Genomic DNA, 16,242 nt, shown 5'->3' on the forward strand with positions numbered 1-16,242 from the left:
GGACTAGAAGATCTCCAAGCTCCCTTCCAGCTCTATTCTACTCTATTGTATTCCCTGAGAAATCCAATGCCCTAAAGTCATCTGAGGTGAAAAAGGGTTAATAAACATAAATTACAGAATAACGCAAGTGGGAGGTTCTGACTTTTTTCACTTCCTCTTTCCGTTCCCTGGCATAATGAAACTACCAGCTGCTGTGCAGACAGCAAAACTCACAGCAGAAATCCCAAGGGAAAAGTTTTCGGGAAGAGGGGAAGGAAATCAGGCAAGAAAGGAGAAGAGACTTGGGAACAGGAGTGTCTTGGGTGTCTCAACCTGTTTAGAGCTTCGTTACTGAAAGTAATCAAAGGAGCAAGATCTTGGAAAGAGGTAAAGCAGGAATTTTGAAACGTCCCTATTCAACATCTTCCATCCAGTCAGACATGGATGTTGGATGTTACCTGAAACGGATTGGATTCCAAGGTGTCTCTACCTGCCCTTCTTTGGAGACCCTCAAGTGCCTCCACCGTTCCCACCTCTTCTCAGTACCCTTCGAGAGCCTCAGCATACATTGTCAAGAGCCCATCAGCCTGGAACTACCTCGTCTGTACGAGAAGATTGTTCAAAACCACCAGGGTGGCTTTTGTTATGAGCTGAACGGACTTTTCCAGTGGTTGCTGCAAGCGTTAGGATTTCACACCAAAATTATAGCTGCACATGTTCGGAACCGCTTCACACAGTGCTACGGTCCTCCGTTGGACCACTTGATAATTTTGGTAGACTTGGATGGGCAGCAGTTTCTGTGCGATGTTGGTTTTGGAGAAGGTTTCCTGGAACCATTAGAGATGAAGCCTGAGGTGGAACAAGTTCAAGAAGCAGGCGTATTTTGGTTGAGCCTGGAAGGAAATACCTGGGTACTGGAACGTCGGGAAATTTCTGGAGAGAAGAGATCCCTCTATAAATTCACCCTAGAGGAGAAGAAACTGGAAGATTTTTCTGACATGTGTCTTTACCAACAGACGTCACCTTGTTCTATCTTCACCTGCAAATCCTTTTGTTCCCTACACAAGGCAGGTGGTGGACGTCTGACCTACATGGGCCAGCGCCTAATTTTCACCAGGGGAAAGGAACGTACAGAAACATTCTTGCAGAACTCTGATATCCCAACCGTCCTCTTTGATAAATTTGGGATCAGCCTGAAGAGCTTTGAGCCAAAGGATGAAAAAATCCTGCCACCTCCTCAGCAAGATTCATTAGTGGAAGAAGCGAACGGTGATCTCTTTTAGATTGTAATGAAATATAGAATTGGGCAGGCTGATCTATTAAGGATCTATTGCCACCTCTTCGACAAGATCAGTTAGTGGGGAAAGCAAATGGGGATCACTTTTAGATTGTAATGAAATATGGAATTGGATAGATTGATCATGTTAAAGGTCATGCCCAAGATCATGCTTGTGATTCTGTAAAGGGTTAAGAGACACTTCAACTGATTTAAGGTTGGATATCCTACTGATTAGCATTTTAGTGTTGTGGCAATTGCAGTGTCATCATTTAGATTTATAAGGAACCCTGAACATGATTTTGCCTGAATTTGTGCACTTATCAATGACTGCTACATAAAAGATGAATCCAAATGCATTGGTAGTTGATCAGTCTATGCTTTTGTTCAGCTTTAAAAAAAAACTAGGTGAGTTTGACTACAAACTCCATCTTCCCCAGAAGTATGACTAAGATATTACTTAGTTTTTTAGGGCAATTAGGGTTACTCTCCGTTTCAAAGCCCAAGAGCCAGCGCTTGTCCGAGGACATCTCCGTGGTCATGTGGCCGGCATGACTAGACGCCAAAGTCACACGGAGCACTGTTACCTTCCCATCGTAGTGGTTCCTATTTTTCTACTTGCATTTTTACATGCTTTTGAACTGCTAGGTTGGCAGAAGCTGGGATGAGTAACAGGCGCTCACTCTGTTACGCGGCACTCGGGATTCGACCCGCCAAACTGCCGACCTTCTGATCGACAAACTCAGCATCCTAACCCACTGAGCCACCACGTCCCTGCCCAAGAGGAGTCCCTAAACTATTTCTGATAGGTGGCAGTCCAGCCTCCAGTGATGAAGCACCCACAACATCTGAAGGCAGTCTGTTCCATGGGTTGCTTGTTCTCTGTCAGAAAAATTCTCCTTATTTCTAGGTTGAATCTCTCCTTGATCAGCTTCCATCCGTTATTCCTTGTCTCGCCTTCAGGTACTTTGGAAAATAGGCTGACCCCATCCTCTCTGTGACATCCCCTCAAATATTGGAACACTGCTATCAGGTCTCCCATGGTCCTTCTCTTCACTAGACTAGCCACTTGCAAATGGTATAAGCTCTAACCTTTTCTTCATTTCCTGGATTTCTATTGACAATTAGTTTTGCTGAGAGAGGAAAAAGAAAGCGTTGTATAACACAATCATTGCATCGGAAGCGTTGGTGATTTTTGCAGGGTTAATGCAAGCAGGGAGAAAGGAAGAAATGCAATGATCCCGCATTCAGGTCAAAGAGGCAATGCACTGCAGCGCAGTTCCAAAATATTGGATTTCAGCGTCCAATTCCTTCTCCGGAATAATTCGTCAAGAAATACACAAGGCAGTTTTATCCAATTCTTGTCCCAAGTTTCCGGGAGGGGGAAAAAAAAAAGGTGGAGGATCCAGAAGAAGCCAAAAAAGATTTGGAAATGGGAAGGGGGGGGAAACTTAGTGCAAATAACTCTGCAGACCTGCACACAAGTGTGCATGCGCGTGTGTAAGGCCACAAAATCAGTACCTTCATGCATTTACAGGGATCGGTTCGCAAGTACATGGGTACATGCACGCAAGGCTTCAAAATCTTTTGTTTTGTGAAATAGCTACGCAGATCAACTGGCGAACGTGTGTGTGTGTGTGTGTGAGAGAGAGAGAGAGAGAGAGAGAGAGAGAGATGCTTCAAAATATTCATATAAAAAGTTAGGCAGATCCACGTGTGTCGGGGGAGGGGGTCTCTCCATCCTTCCTTGCAAACCAAGAAGGCTTCCAAATATTTCCGCAAAGAACTACGCTGACCAGGGTGCGGCATTTCCGGTCGCCCAACCCAAATCCCAACCTGGGCGCAATCTTCCCAGTGCGCCACCCACAAACTTCCTTCCCCCTCCCCCGCAGTCCAGCCAAAAGCCAAAAGGAGTGGAGAGGGGCCGGCCCCACTCACCGAGGCCAATTGCCACAGTCCCCTCCTGCGTCTACCTACCTACCTAACCCATACTGCTCAAAAAAATTAAAAGGAACAGAAAATACAAATTTAAACACAAATTTAAATTCAAATTCAAAACTAAGACACCCTACTATTAAATACAGTACATTGTGTTGTTTAAAGTGTTCCCTTTATTTTGGGGGGCAGTAAATTTATCTACCTACCTTACTTACTTACCTTACTTACCTATCTACCCTACTCTATTTACCTGCCTACCCTAACTTACCTTACTTGCCTAACCTACTTAACCTTACCCAGGGCTTTTTTTTCCTTAGAGAACGCTCAGAACGGAGTTCCGGCACCTTTTTTTGGATGGAACCTTGTAGGGTAGGCAAGGCGGGTTGTATGACACGTGTGAGTTCCGGCACCTTTTTCTTTTACAAAAAAAGCACTGACCTTACCTAATAAATAAATAAATGTTACCTTCCTACCCTAATCTATTTACCTACCTAACCCACCTTACTTACCGAACCTACCTAGCTCCCCCCTGAGCTTCGGATGGCCCAAAATCTCCAATCCTTTCGCCGCGGCCTCAAAACACTCCTATTCCACCAGGCTGACCTGGACTGACAGGCATTTTAATTATATTTACAATTTTTAATTTACTTTTAGTTTTTAATTTTAATTATTTATTGCACCGGTGATTTTAAAATTTCATGTTTATCTTCATGTCTGTACTTATTATATGTTATTGTTGTTAGCCGCCCTGAGTCCTTCGGGAGATAGGGCGGGATATAAATCCCATAAATAAATAAATAAATAAATAAATAAATAAATAAATAAATAAATAAATAAATAAATAAATAAATAAATAAATAAATAAATAAATAAATAAATAAATAAATAAATAAATAAATAAATAAATAAATAAATAAATAAATGTTACCTTCCTACCCTAATCTATTTACCTACCTAACCCACCTTACTTACCGAACCTACCTAGCTCCCCCCTGAGCTTCGGATGGCCCAAAATCTCCAATCCTTTCGCCGCGGCCTCAAAACACTCCTATTCCACCAGGCTGACCTGGACTGACAGGCATTTGAATTATATTTACAATTTTTAATTTACTTTTAGTTTTTAATTTTAATTATTTATTGCACCGGTGATTTTAAAATTTCATGTTTATCTTCATGTCTGTACTTATTATATGTTATTGTTGTTAGCCGCCCTGAGTCCTTCGGGAGATAGGGCGGGATATAAATCCAATAAATAAATAAATAAATAGATAGATAGATAGATAGATAGATAGATAGATAGATAGATAGATAGATAGATAGATAGATAGATAGATAGATAGATAGATAGATAGATAGATAGATAGATAAATAAATAAATGTTACCTTCCTACCCTAATCTATTTACCTACCTAACCCACCTTACTTCCCTAACCTACCTAGCCTTGTCTACCTACCTAACCTTACCTTCCTACCTTAATCTGTTTACCTCGCTACCCGACCTCCCTCCCTAAGCTACCTCCCTCCGTAAGCCACCTCCCTACCCCGCTCGATCCGAGGTCGGACACCGCGCGCGCCTCCAGGGCCGAACGGGCTTTCCCGTCCCACCCACTCCCACCTCCACCCACCCTCCCGGGAATCCGCAGGTAGGTTTTAAGGCTGCAGCACTGGCCGGCCACGCTTTCACCTTCAGCCCCACCATTGCACCCCACTCCTCCACTCTCCCCGCGCGCTCCCGCCCGCTCTTCTTCTTCTTCCTTCGGCTGGGAAAGGAGGAGCCGAGCGCGGGTGGCGCGCACGCCCGCCCGCCTGACCCCGGAAGCCGCCACGGTCCCCCTTTCCCGCTTGCTGTGCCTCTCCGACTTTGCGCCGGCCGAGCAGGTGAGGGTGGGACGGGTAGCCTCCGCCGCTTTCTCTCCCCACCCCTAACCCCGTTCGATCCGCAGCCTCCCGGGCTTGCGTTTCTGCCCCGCCGCTCCCCCTTCCCGCCAGCCTGGGGCTGAATTAGGGCTTCTCCGGAACAGGGAAACCGTTGCGGATTAGCGGGCTGGTTGGTTGTTTGTTGTTGTTGTTTTTTTGCATTTATTTTTTATTTATTTATTTTTATTTTTAATCCCATTTATATCCCGCCCTTCTCCGAAGACTCAGGGCGGCTTGCCATTTTAAGCGCCGACCGATGTGCTTCGCAATTTAACAACAACACAATGGCAATTTGGCTTCCCTGGGCGAGCTTCCCGTATCGCAAGGGGGTCTTCCCATCTTGGCCACTTTTATTTATTTTTTATTTTAATTCCATTTATATCCCGCCCTTCTCCGAAGACTCAGGGCGGCTTACCATTTTAAGCACCAACCAATGTGCTTAGCAATTTAACAACAACACAATGGCAATTTGGCTTCCCTGGGCGAGCTTCCCGTATCGCAAGGGGGTCTCCCATCTTGGCCACTTTTATTTATTTTTTATTTTAATTCCATTTATATCCCGCCCTTCTCCGAAGACTCAGGGCGGCTTACAATTTTAAGCACCAACCAATGTGCTTAGCAATTTAACAACAACAAAATGGCAATTTGGCTTCCGTGGGCGAGCTTCCCGTATCGCAAGGGGGTCTCCCATCTTGGCCACTTTTATTTATTTTTTATTTTAATTCCATTTATATCCCGCCCTTCTCCGAAGACTCAGGGTGGCTTACCATTTTAAGCACCAACCAATGTGCTTAGCAATTTAACAACAACACAATGGCAATTTGGCTTCCCTGGGCGAGCTTCCCGTATCGCAAGGGGGTCTCCCATCTTGGCCACTTTTATTTATTTTTTATTTTAATTCCATTTATATCCCGCCCTTCTCCGAAGACTCAGGGCGGCTTACAATTTTAAGCACCAACCAATGTGCTTAGCAATTTAACAACAACAAAATGGCAATTTGGCTTCCGTGGGCGAGCTTCCCGTATCGCAAGGGGGTCTCCCATCTTGGCCACTTTTATTTATTTTTTATTTTAATTCCATTTATATCCCGCCCTTCTCCGAAGACTCAGGGTGGCTTAAAATTTTAAGCAACAACCAATGTGCTTAGCAATTTAACAACAACAAAATGGCAATTTGGCTTCCCTGGGCGAGCTTCCCGTATCGCAAGGGGGTCTCCCATCTTGGCCACTTTTATTTATTTTTTATTTTAATTCCATTTATATCCCGCCCTTCTCCGAAGACTCAGGGCGGCTTACAAGCTTAGCAGTAGCCTTCATTCTATGTATATGCCTGCTTATTAGGGCTTTCACACACACCCCCAAGCGGCATTATTACTTTTTAAGGTTTCTGGACTTCGACTCCCAGAATTCCCCAGCCAGCGTGGGGAGATCTGGGAGTTGAAAGTCCACAAGTCTCAAAAGTGGCCAAGAATTGGAGACCCCTGCCCTATTGGATAGGCCTCTCTCAAGTCCTCCCCCAAATGCTCTTGGGTTCTCACATGATTTTGTGACCAGGAGTTGGCCTAGGACAGGGGGGTAGGCAACCTCGGCTCTTTTATGACTCATGCACTTCAACTCCCAGAATTCCTGTCAGCATATGCTGACTCAGGAATTCTGGAAGTTGAAGTCCATGAGTCATAAAAGAGCCGAGGTTGCCTACCCTTGGCCTAGGAAGAGCATTGCCCTAATTCGGTGTGGGGAGGAAGGGAGAGAACAAACAAAATTAATTCCCTGCCTGAAAAGGGAATGGAGGAGAGCCCTGAGTTTGGAATGGGCCCATGCGGAGAACTTGTGCTTCTTTTTATTTGGAAAGAAAAAAATGTAATAAACCTTTGTGAGAATTAATTAAAGTAGCTTTTAAGTAGCTTCCTGTCAGTTGTAGTCTGGATTACAAGCCTCCTTTAGAAATAGATATATGATGATAGATAGACAGACAGACAGACAGACATACTGTGTGTATATATACTGTGTGTATACAAACATCTACAGATACACAACTAGATACAAATACAGACACATAAACAAATACACATAAACTTCCATATGTGTGTATGTATGTGCAGAACGTTCATATACCAAATAAAACACTGATAATTAAATATTTAGTTTATTGATTACTGATCAAATTGAGAAAAATGTATAATTGTGGCATTTTTTATATGTATGGTCTTCAACTCCCAGAATTCACCTGGCAGTCAGCACTTTGATTTCCAAACAAGGTTTTGTGCTTTAGTGTTTGGGCCCAGGGAGCTATGGCTTAGTCAATTAATTATGGTTTCTGTGTGTGCCTCTCCAGTTGTACTCAGTCATGTCTGTCTGAGCCTCAACTAGCATGGCCTGTTGTGAGGGCTGCAAGGAGTTAGAGTGTAACAGTATCAGGCATACCGTACAAATGTCTTAAAACAGGGTTTTTCATTAAACTATCATTGCTAATCCACAGTCTCCTCCATGGCTTCCATCGTTCCCCAGACAGCTTCTCCAGGCTCAGAGGTCTTTGTCACTCGCCACGGCGCTTTCGTGGTCCGCTCAGATTTGGGATATTTCCTTCAAACGCTTGACTTCTGCTCAGGACAAGATCTCAAAATACAGCCCCTCCACCCTGCCTGCCGTGGAAAGGACCACTATGTGGGAGACCCCAGCAGTTCGACCATCTATCTCCTCCACCGGGATTCCTTCTGCCAAGTGGCAGATCTGAACTCTGAGCCGCCCTCGGATGTCTTCCCGTTGCACCCCAGCTGCCGTGGAGCAGACCAGTATGCATTCTGCGAGGGATATTTTTTCATCTTCTTCCTGTCACGTGGGGTGGTCCTCTGTGTGGCTGATCTGGCCACTGGGGCCTTGATTAAGGAGATCCACTTGGAAGCCACCCTCCTCAAGGGGCTATACTATTACGGCGCGGATGCTGAACACCTGGCTTGCTTCAGGATGGACGAGGAGCAACGGCTTTGCGGCACCCGTTTTGCCACCACCACAAAAGGACACAAGGAGTCCTTTGCGATCCACCCAGACGTGGTCTCATTCCTCCCAGGTGGACTGTCCCTCATCTACGGAGCTGCCTTCGGTCAGTGGCAGTGCCTCAAACTCCTCTCCAACGCAAGCGACCTGCCCATGCCCAGCAGCTATGCAATATCCCGCAAGGTTGGCTATTCTCAGTTGGAACTTGGGCTAAAAGCTCACGTCGACAAATCGGTGAGTCCAGAGGCCCTGACAGTCTCCCTTCTCCAGCACCAGTTTGCCCTCCCTTCAGTTTACGGAGGGCTGGGACTTCAGACTGAGCAAGAAGAATGGGAAGAAGCAGCGGAGGAAGAAGAACCACTCCGGGTGATCCTGCAGCCCAGGCAAAAGCTTTACTGGTGGCATTACTGTCTGGGGTTGGGTAAGACACCCATCTTGTATTGCCGGTCACTGAAAATCACCCGCAATCCTTCACCCCCTACAAACGTACCTTTGCCACCGGCTGAGGTTTGAAGTCACGACTTCAGGACGGATGCTTTTAAGAAGGCTAGGAAGAAGTAAATAAATGCATATATTTATGTACTTCCTCTTGTGTCTTTCAATGGCAAGTTGCAGGTAAATCTTCACTGAGTGACCACTTGTTTGGTGACTGAAGTTGTGAAGGTGCTGAACAAGGGGGATTTGCAACAGGTCCTTGTGTGGTTGCAGCCATCGCAGCATCCCTGAGGTCACACACAGAATGATTCTCAATTTACAGCAGTTCATTTAGTGACCATTCAAAGTCACAACAGCACTTACGACCGTTGTAGCATCCCCATGGTCACGCGATCAAAATCCATACACTTGGCAACTGACTCAAGGCAGTTGCAGTGTCTCGTGGTCATCTGATCACCTTTTGTGCCCTCCTGCCATGAAACGGTCATTACATCAAAAGTAGGACAGGAGACAGCTGTCTCGTGGTGGAACCATCTGAATGGGAGAACACTCCAGCTTGGGGGGGGGGGAAAACCCCAATCACTTTATATCGAGAGAAACAATCTTAGATGTTTGCCGATAGCTATTTGGGTTTGTTCCTACAGAATGGGACAACTCCACGCGGCCAACTCGCCACAGCCAACTTGCTGTGGGACAGTTCACTGCGGGACAATTCCAACAATTTGATTATTTAAAATAATTTTAAAAATTGTTTCAGTTGTTGTCATTCACATTTCATTTTGCATCCTTTCTTTAATGATTCTCTTCCACCATTTGTTCAGTATTAGTGTAACCTTTCTGCCGCAGTGAGTTGTCCTACGCAGCAAGTCGGCCGCGGCAAGTCCTAAACCCTTCTTCATAGAATCTAAAAAGCGCAGAATCCTGTGATCAGCTGGCTTACGAATTGTGGACACGAAAAACGCTTGGGTGGTCATGAGGGGTTTTGTGATCTTCCACATTTCCAATTTGACAAACACAAGAAGAACCTATCTGGGTGTGCTTCACACAACATGAGGTAAAAAAGGTAATTCAGAGTGCTACAAAAAAATTTTTTCAAGGAGTTGTCATCAAAACATGTTAGGAAATAGAAGAATCTGGAAAATGATCAATGCTAATAGCAACATAACTCTCTTCATCTATGTTTCTCTGCTACGGATAGTCCTCGACTTACAACTAATCATTTAGTGACTGTTCAAAGTTACAACGGCATTGAAAAAAAGTGACTGACAGCTTTTCACACCATTGCAGCATCCCCATGGTCACATGATCAAAATTAGGATGCTTGGCAACTGACCCATATTTATGACAGTTGCAATGTCCCAGGGTCATGTGACCATCTTTGCGACAAGCAAAGTCAATGGGGGAGCCAGATTCACTTAACCAACATGGTAGTAACTTAACAACTGCAATGATTCACTTAACAGCTGTGGCAAGAAAAAGTCGTAAAATGGGGCACTTAACAAATGTCTCGCTTAGCAACAGAAATTTAATTTAATTTAATTTAATTATGGGACTTATATGCCGCCCTATCTCCCGAAAGACTCAGGGCGGCTAACAACAATAAAACAATAAATACAAATATTAAAAGAGATTAAATTTACAAAGCCCCACTAAAAACCAATAAAAGTTAAAACAAAATTAAAACCCCCGTCTTCAATCCAGGTCGGCCAGTTGGAAAAGGTATGTCTTTAGGTCGTGACGAAAGGACCGGAGATCTGGGACCATCCGAAGTTCTCGGGGGGGCTGATTCCAGAGGGCAGGCGCCCCAACAGAGAAGGCCCTCCCCCTGGGGGTCGCCAGCTGACATTGTCTGGCCAACGGCACCCTGAGGAGACCCGCTCTGTGAGCGCACAGAGCGATGGGAAGTCGTTCCTGGCAGCAGACAGTCCTGTAAATATCCCAGGCCTAAGCCATGTAGGGCTTTATAGGTAAGAACCAGCACCTTGAACCTCACCCGAAGGGCAACCGGCAACCAATGCAGCCCACACAGGAGGGGTGTAATATGGGAGTATCGGGATGCTCCCATCACAACCCGCACGGCTGCATTCTGCACCAGCTGAAGCCTCCGGGTGGTCTTCAAGGGCAGCCCCATGTAGAGAGTGTTGCAGTAATCTATACGGGAGGTGACAAGTGCATGAGTGACCGTACGTAAGGCATCTCGGTCCAGATAGGGGCGCAACTGGCGCACCAGGCAAACCTGGGCAAATGCCCCCCCTGGCCACAACTCCTATATGATGTTCTAAATTGAGTCGTGCATCCAGGAGGACGCCTAAGTTGCGCACCCTATCAACGGGAGGCAACACCTCTCCCTCCATATTGTGGTCATAAGTCGAGGATTACTTGCATTAAATGACTTTGGCTTTCCCCAACCTGGTGCCCATTAGCAACAACAGCATACCAATCCTAAGACACTTTACGGGCACTAGAAGCACACAATACTGTTTTCAGAAAATGCCAAGATTTATTTTTAGCTTTCAAAAAATAGTTGGGAGGAACAGTGCAATATTTTTCTCTGTCCTACAAAAGTATAATTTAAAAAAGTTTTTTTTTCTATAAAAATCACCTATTATTTATAAGAGACTGTATTATTTATAAGAACTGAGTGCCCCAAAGGTACTTGAATTTCTTGAAGGAAATTTAAAATCTCTGCCTAAAATTGATGTCGGCACCATATTTCAAGATATAAAAATAGGATTTATACAATTGGTATTGGAGGCTCAGATTTTCTTCAAACAGGTTGACCTACATGTGCAAAACAATTCCCATCCCGTTTTGAATAGTTAAGATCAGTAACTGCATCTGAAGACAGTGAATACATTTGCAGGTTGCCACCTCAGGGAAAGCTATTGTAAGAGTTTAAAGCAGCTTTTTATCAAGCCAGACACCTAATCTGCAGTGCGTCTTAATATTAAACTGGAATCCAATCAAATTGGAACATGCTGAGTACATGATGTGGTCCCCTCACCAAGCCTAAAATGGAGGTTAATTAAGCATCTCTACCAATAAAGGAGAACATTTGTAGCTCCGGGTTGAAAATGAAGGGTCCTTGGTGCTCTCTGAGCTTGTTTGTTTTCTTGCAGACGTTTTATTACCCAACTAAATAATACCTTCAGCGTTAGCATCAGGGATGATGTTACCTAAGTTGGGTAATGAAACATCTGTGAAAACCTACACAAGTCATGACTTTTATCTCAGAAATCTTTGATTGGTTAATACAGTCGAGATGGATGCTGGGAATTGAAGTCTTAGAGTGAGAAATCCTGCAGGAATTTCGTAGCAGAGGACCAATTTATAGTAATTCCATCTCAAGGCCTTTAACTCTCTCATAGCCTAGGTCCGCCATATTGCATGTAGGGAGTTTAAGTTCCTGCAAGCAACTTCACATTTCTGGAATGCAGAGAGGTCCAATTATTGAAAAGAAAACCATCTGATTCAAAGATGAGATTCATCTGATATTGTTGTTGTTAGTTGCGAAATCGTGTCTGACCCATCGCGACCCTATGGACAATGTTCCTCCAGGCCATCTGATATTAAGGAAAGAGGAAAAACACAACAGTGCAGGCTTTAGGACCGAAGCCTTTTTCAGGGTCCAATCTTTTCGTCTTCATTCCCCAAGCATTTTCTCCATTATCAGTGGCCACTGGTGCACAAAGATCACGTCAATCATTTGAAGTTTAATCTCTGAAGGCAACTGTGTTAGATCAACTCCCTTTGGGGACAGAACAGAAGAGGCTGGCTCAGAAAGTAAAACTCAGAATAGCCTCCGAAAGCTTGTTCAGGTCTTGGCAACAAGGTTCTCTCATGAGCACAAAGTCTACTTTTCTGTCTTGTCCCTCAAAAATCTCCAAAAGCTTGCTCCTCAGCCACTCTGTCTCTTCTGTAGAGCGAAGTGTCTCCTCAACAGGGCTGTCGTGCCGACCTCTCCTGTAGTCCCCTACTGAACCAGCAGGAGGCCTCCTGTCCCGGAGGTGAAGGACCTCTGTTTGGGATATAGGATGTGACGGTGTGAACTGAGGGGCGGGCTGGCCGCTGAAAGAGTGACACTCAGGATACTTGGTTCTGCAACGGGGAGGGGAAAAAAGAAGAAAAATTCAAACCCCGCCCTGGTTTTGCAAGAAACAGGATGGGTGACTTTTTTTTCCCCCATCAGTTTCTCTTATCAGAAGTATCAATTAGCTTGTTTTTAAACCAATTATTTTAATTGGTGGCAGTTAGATTGATGGCAGACTCCATTTGCTCCTCCCCCCCCCCACTTCCTCTGTGCTCTCCACCCATCCGTCTTTTTTTGGGTTATCGTATTAATGTATTTGTTCTCATCGTGTTCCTTTGTCATTCTTTATTGTTCTACTATTTCACTTCTGTTTACCCATCTTTTCATATCTATTTTCCCATTTTGTTATTGTAAGCTGCCTACACAGTAGCCTCGCGGCGAGATAAGCCTTTTCTGATGCTCCCCGTGGTGCTATTGCTATTCTGAGTACTGGCTCCATGTTTCTACCCAGCTACAACGTCTACAACAGACATGTCAAACACAAGGCCCGGGGGCCAGATCCGGCCCGCTAAGTGGTTTCATGTGGCCCACGAAGCCATCCTGGAAACAGGGAGGGAACAGCCCCCACTGCCTTGGCCCTGGCCCAGAGACCCTCCTTCTGCCAGAGACCCTCAGATCTGTCCCACTCCTGCCCAGGCCCCCATAGGCACCCTTCATGCGAACGATGTAGAGCTGGCCACGCCCACCCAGTAGGCCATAGGCACTCTAGCCACGCCCACCCAGTAGGCCACGCCCACCCTGGCCATACGCACCTGGCCACCTGAGGGCAACTGCAATGCTGATGCCCTCAATGAAATTGAGTTTGAGTTTGACACCCCTGATCTACAAGGTTGAAGGCTTGAACTCAACCGGGTCAAAAGCATGCGGTGGTCTCTCCAGATGTACTTCCTGTCCGACAACACCACTCACCCGCCCCTTCGCCTCATTTAGCCGAGACTGCCAAGAATAGCAGCTCATTTTTCAAGCTGCTAACTTCTTTTTTTTTTTTTTTTGAGCTGCTAGTTCTCAGCGAAGCAGTTCCTGGGATCCAGCCCAGTATACGTTTACAGATCCTTCTTCGCAGCAATGAAGGAGAACGTTTTCATAAAACGTTCATCTTAAATTAGTAATTTTTAGAAATAATAAATAAGGCATTCCCCTGTAATGGAACCGGAAGGTGAGATAGATAGGAAGGAGGAGCTACTGATTGTGATAACTAAAAAGCCATGCACTTCCCACTTCTGGCCACAAGATGGAGCTCTGCCACTATCCCAACAGGTTCGGCAACTTTTAACAAGACGACTTTTATTGTCATTTTTTACTGCGAGCACACTGGCACACATTAAAAATGAAATTATGTTGCCTGCTCTCAAAAGAAAATATATATCTACCCCTACACATGCATAATACATACATAGAGTGCTTTTTCTGTAAAAATAATAAAAAAGGTCCCGGAACACACACACCATACAACCCGCCTTGCCTACCCTACAAGGTTCCATCCAAAAAAGGTGCCGGAACTCCGTTCTGGGAGTTCTATGAGGAAAAAAGCCCACATACATACATACATATATACCTACACACACACACACACACACACACACACATATATACACATATATTAATCACTGTCCATTTTGAATATATAGCAGAAAGAGGAAAATTGAGAGTTCAGAAGGTTGATGCTATATGGAACAAAACTGACTGAATCTAGATGTTCTGCTATGGATACCACAAAGCTTCCTCCCAGAAAATAACAAGGAAAACAGGTCGTGAAGTGGATGTGTAACATCCCAGACAATAACTGTGGGCAGGAGTCCTTCACTTTGGTTGCAAACCTGGAACTCTTAAGAACTATTTATTTATTTATTTATTTATTTATTTATTTATTTATTTATTTATTTATTTATTTAATTTTTATACCGCCCTTCTCCCAAAGGACTCAGGGCGGTGTACAGGGCAATAAATATCGAAATACAAATACAAAAGTTAAAAAAGATTAAATAATTATGCCCAATATAATACAACAATTAAAACTGTGTTAAAATCAAATCCAAACCCCAAACCCATCAGACCAGGCCGGATTGTTCAAATAGATAGGTTTTTAGATCGCGTCAGAAGGAGCGAAGGTCGGGGGCCATCTGGAGCTCAACCGGCAAGCGGTTCCATAGGTCTGGCGCGCCCACAGAGAACGCCCTCCCCCTGGGGGCCACCAGTCGACATTCTCTGATCGGAGGCACCCTGAGGAGGCCCACTCTGTGGGAGCGCACTGCAGTAGAACTAGAAAAAGGGAGAAAGGCGACAATGGGGAAAATATCTGGCAGTTTCCCCTCATGTCTTGTCAGCCTGTCACTCCAGATCCGCTTCTCACCACCAGGATGTAGTCTTGAGAGTTAAGATACATCCTTCGTGGTAGCAACCAAGAGCAGCCTATGGCTGATCCTATGACTCTCCGTTGCTAAGCAGAGCTAAGCCTGGTTAATGCTTGGATTGGATGTCCTGCTGAAGAGGAATTGCTGACTCATGGCCCACTGAAGGCCACTTCACCGGCCACTCCAAGGTTGCAAGCTAGATCAGGAAGTTGAAATTTATCATGAGCAAACCGCTTCCTCGGGGTTGTCGGAGAAACTATAGAAACCTCACCATGAGGTTACCAAGAGTCAACTCAAACGAAATGTTTACCTTTAGCCCCAGGTAATGGCAGACTTAACCCTTGCGTGGAGGACCAGCAAGAAGCCCCAGGGCTGAAGGCTAGACTATGAAGTTGGACAGAAGCTACTTAATGCATTGTCGTCAAGACGTATGCATTCCCTTATAGAATTTTTGAAAGATTTAAACTTGAGGAAAAAAAAGTTTTGTCAACTCTGCAACAAACCTGGCTGAAGCCATCTTGCTTGTTTTCGGTTGCCACACGATTCGGGGGAGGAATGGGAAGTTTTATGCTAGCCTAAACAATTCTCTGTCCCATGGGAACCAAGGTCATTTCTGTTCCTTTGGCTGTGGGCATTGAACCAAACGTTAGAAAGCCCACCAAACTATTTTATTGGGAAACGTAGTTGATTGCATGGACAGTGGGGTGGGAAGTTTAACTTTGTAACACAGTTACTTTTAGAGAGAACTTTAGTCTTTTTTCATTTTTGACAGTGCCAATACTTTGTAACCAATAAACATGTTCTTAGAGGAAAACTCAAGCCTTTGAGTTCTGCTTTAGTTGGTCTCATCTATCAGAACCATGACAGGTTGTTTTTTTTCAACAGGAGTTAAATCTGAATTCAATATCGATTTAGGTTCTAGAGATGACCACTTGCTTGCTAAAGTATATACAATATTACTCAAGATGAACCTGGCAGATGAATATGTAAAAGGCTGTATGGTAAAATGGACCAAAAAAAATTGGGTATAATGCTAGTTAAATGGGAGAATGTATGGACTAATGGGTTAACATTTACTTTGAATTATAATTTGAAAGAAACATGCATTCCCATAAAGCCCCCAAGAGTTAACCTTGAGGAGCTGTGGTGGCACAGTGGTGAAAATGCAGTATTGCAGGCTAATTCAGCTCACTGCCAGTTCGATCCTGACCTGCTTAAGGTTGATTCAAGCCTTCCATCCAAATGAGGACTCAGATAGTTGGG

At 44.7% G+C, this 16,242-nt stretch overlaps 3 protein-coding genes across 4 annotated transcripts in view; 2 read left to right on the top strand and 1 right to left on the bottom strand.

Moving 5' to 3' along the window:
* Positions 1–235: 235 nt before the first annotated feature.
* Positions 236–1,596, top strand: LOC308677670 (arylamine N-acetyltransferase 2-like). The gene has a single exon (XM_081344286.1). It carries the CDS (start codon positions 420–422, stop codon positions 1,260–1,262), a length of 843 nt encoding a protein of 280 aa, XP_081200412.1. The 5' UTR covers positions 236–419; the 3' UTR covers positions 1,263–1,596.
* A 3,062-nt stretch (positions 1,597–4,658) lies between these two features.
* Positions 4,659–12,305, top strand: LOC308677665 (uncharacterized protein). Its single transcript, XM_081344280.1, has 3 exons — positions 4,659–5,071; positions 7,589–12,037; positions 12,113–12,305. The coding sequence occupies exon 2, from the start codon at positions 7,597–7,599 to the stop codon at positions 8,614–8,616; it is 1,020 nt and encodes a 339-aa protein (XP_081200406.1). The 5' UTR covers positions 4,659–5,071; positions 7,589–7,596; the 3' UTR covers positions 8,617–12,037; positions 12,113–12,305.
* A 9-nt stretch (positions 12,306–12,314) lies between these two features.
* Positions 12,315–16,242, bottom strand: part of LOC308677656 (protein KHNYN-like) — a gene marked incomplete at its 3' end in the record, with an annotated part of 28,603 nt that continues 24,675 nt past the window's right edge. For both annotated transcript variants that reach the window (XM_081344270.1, XM_081344269.1), the window contains one exon: positions 12,315–12,636. In XM_081344270.1, coding sequence (XP_081200396.1) covers positions 12,315–12,636 — 322 coding nt within the window. The remainder of the gene's footprint in view (positions 12,637–16,242) is intronic.

Source organism: Vipera berus (assembly GCF_964194415.1).
Source record: "Vipera berus genome assembly, chromosome: Z".
In the NCBI taxonomy this organism is placed as follows: Eukaryota; Metazoa; Chordata; class Lepidosauria; order Squamata; family Viperidae; genus Vipera; species Vipera berus.

Coding starts and splice junctions, on each gene's coding strand:
- LOC308677665 (XM_081344280.1), top strand. CDS start 7,597: ATGGCTTCCATCGTTCCCCAGACAGCTTCTCCAGGCTCAGAGGTCTTT.
- LOC308677670 (XM_081344286.1), top strand. CDS start 420: ATGGATGTTGGATGTTACCTGAAACGGATTGGATTCCAAGGTGTCTCT.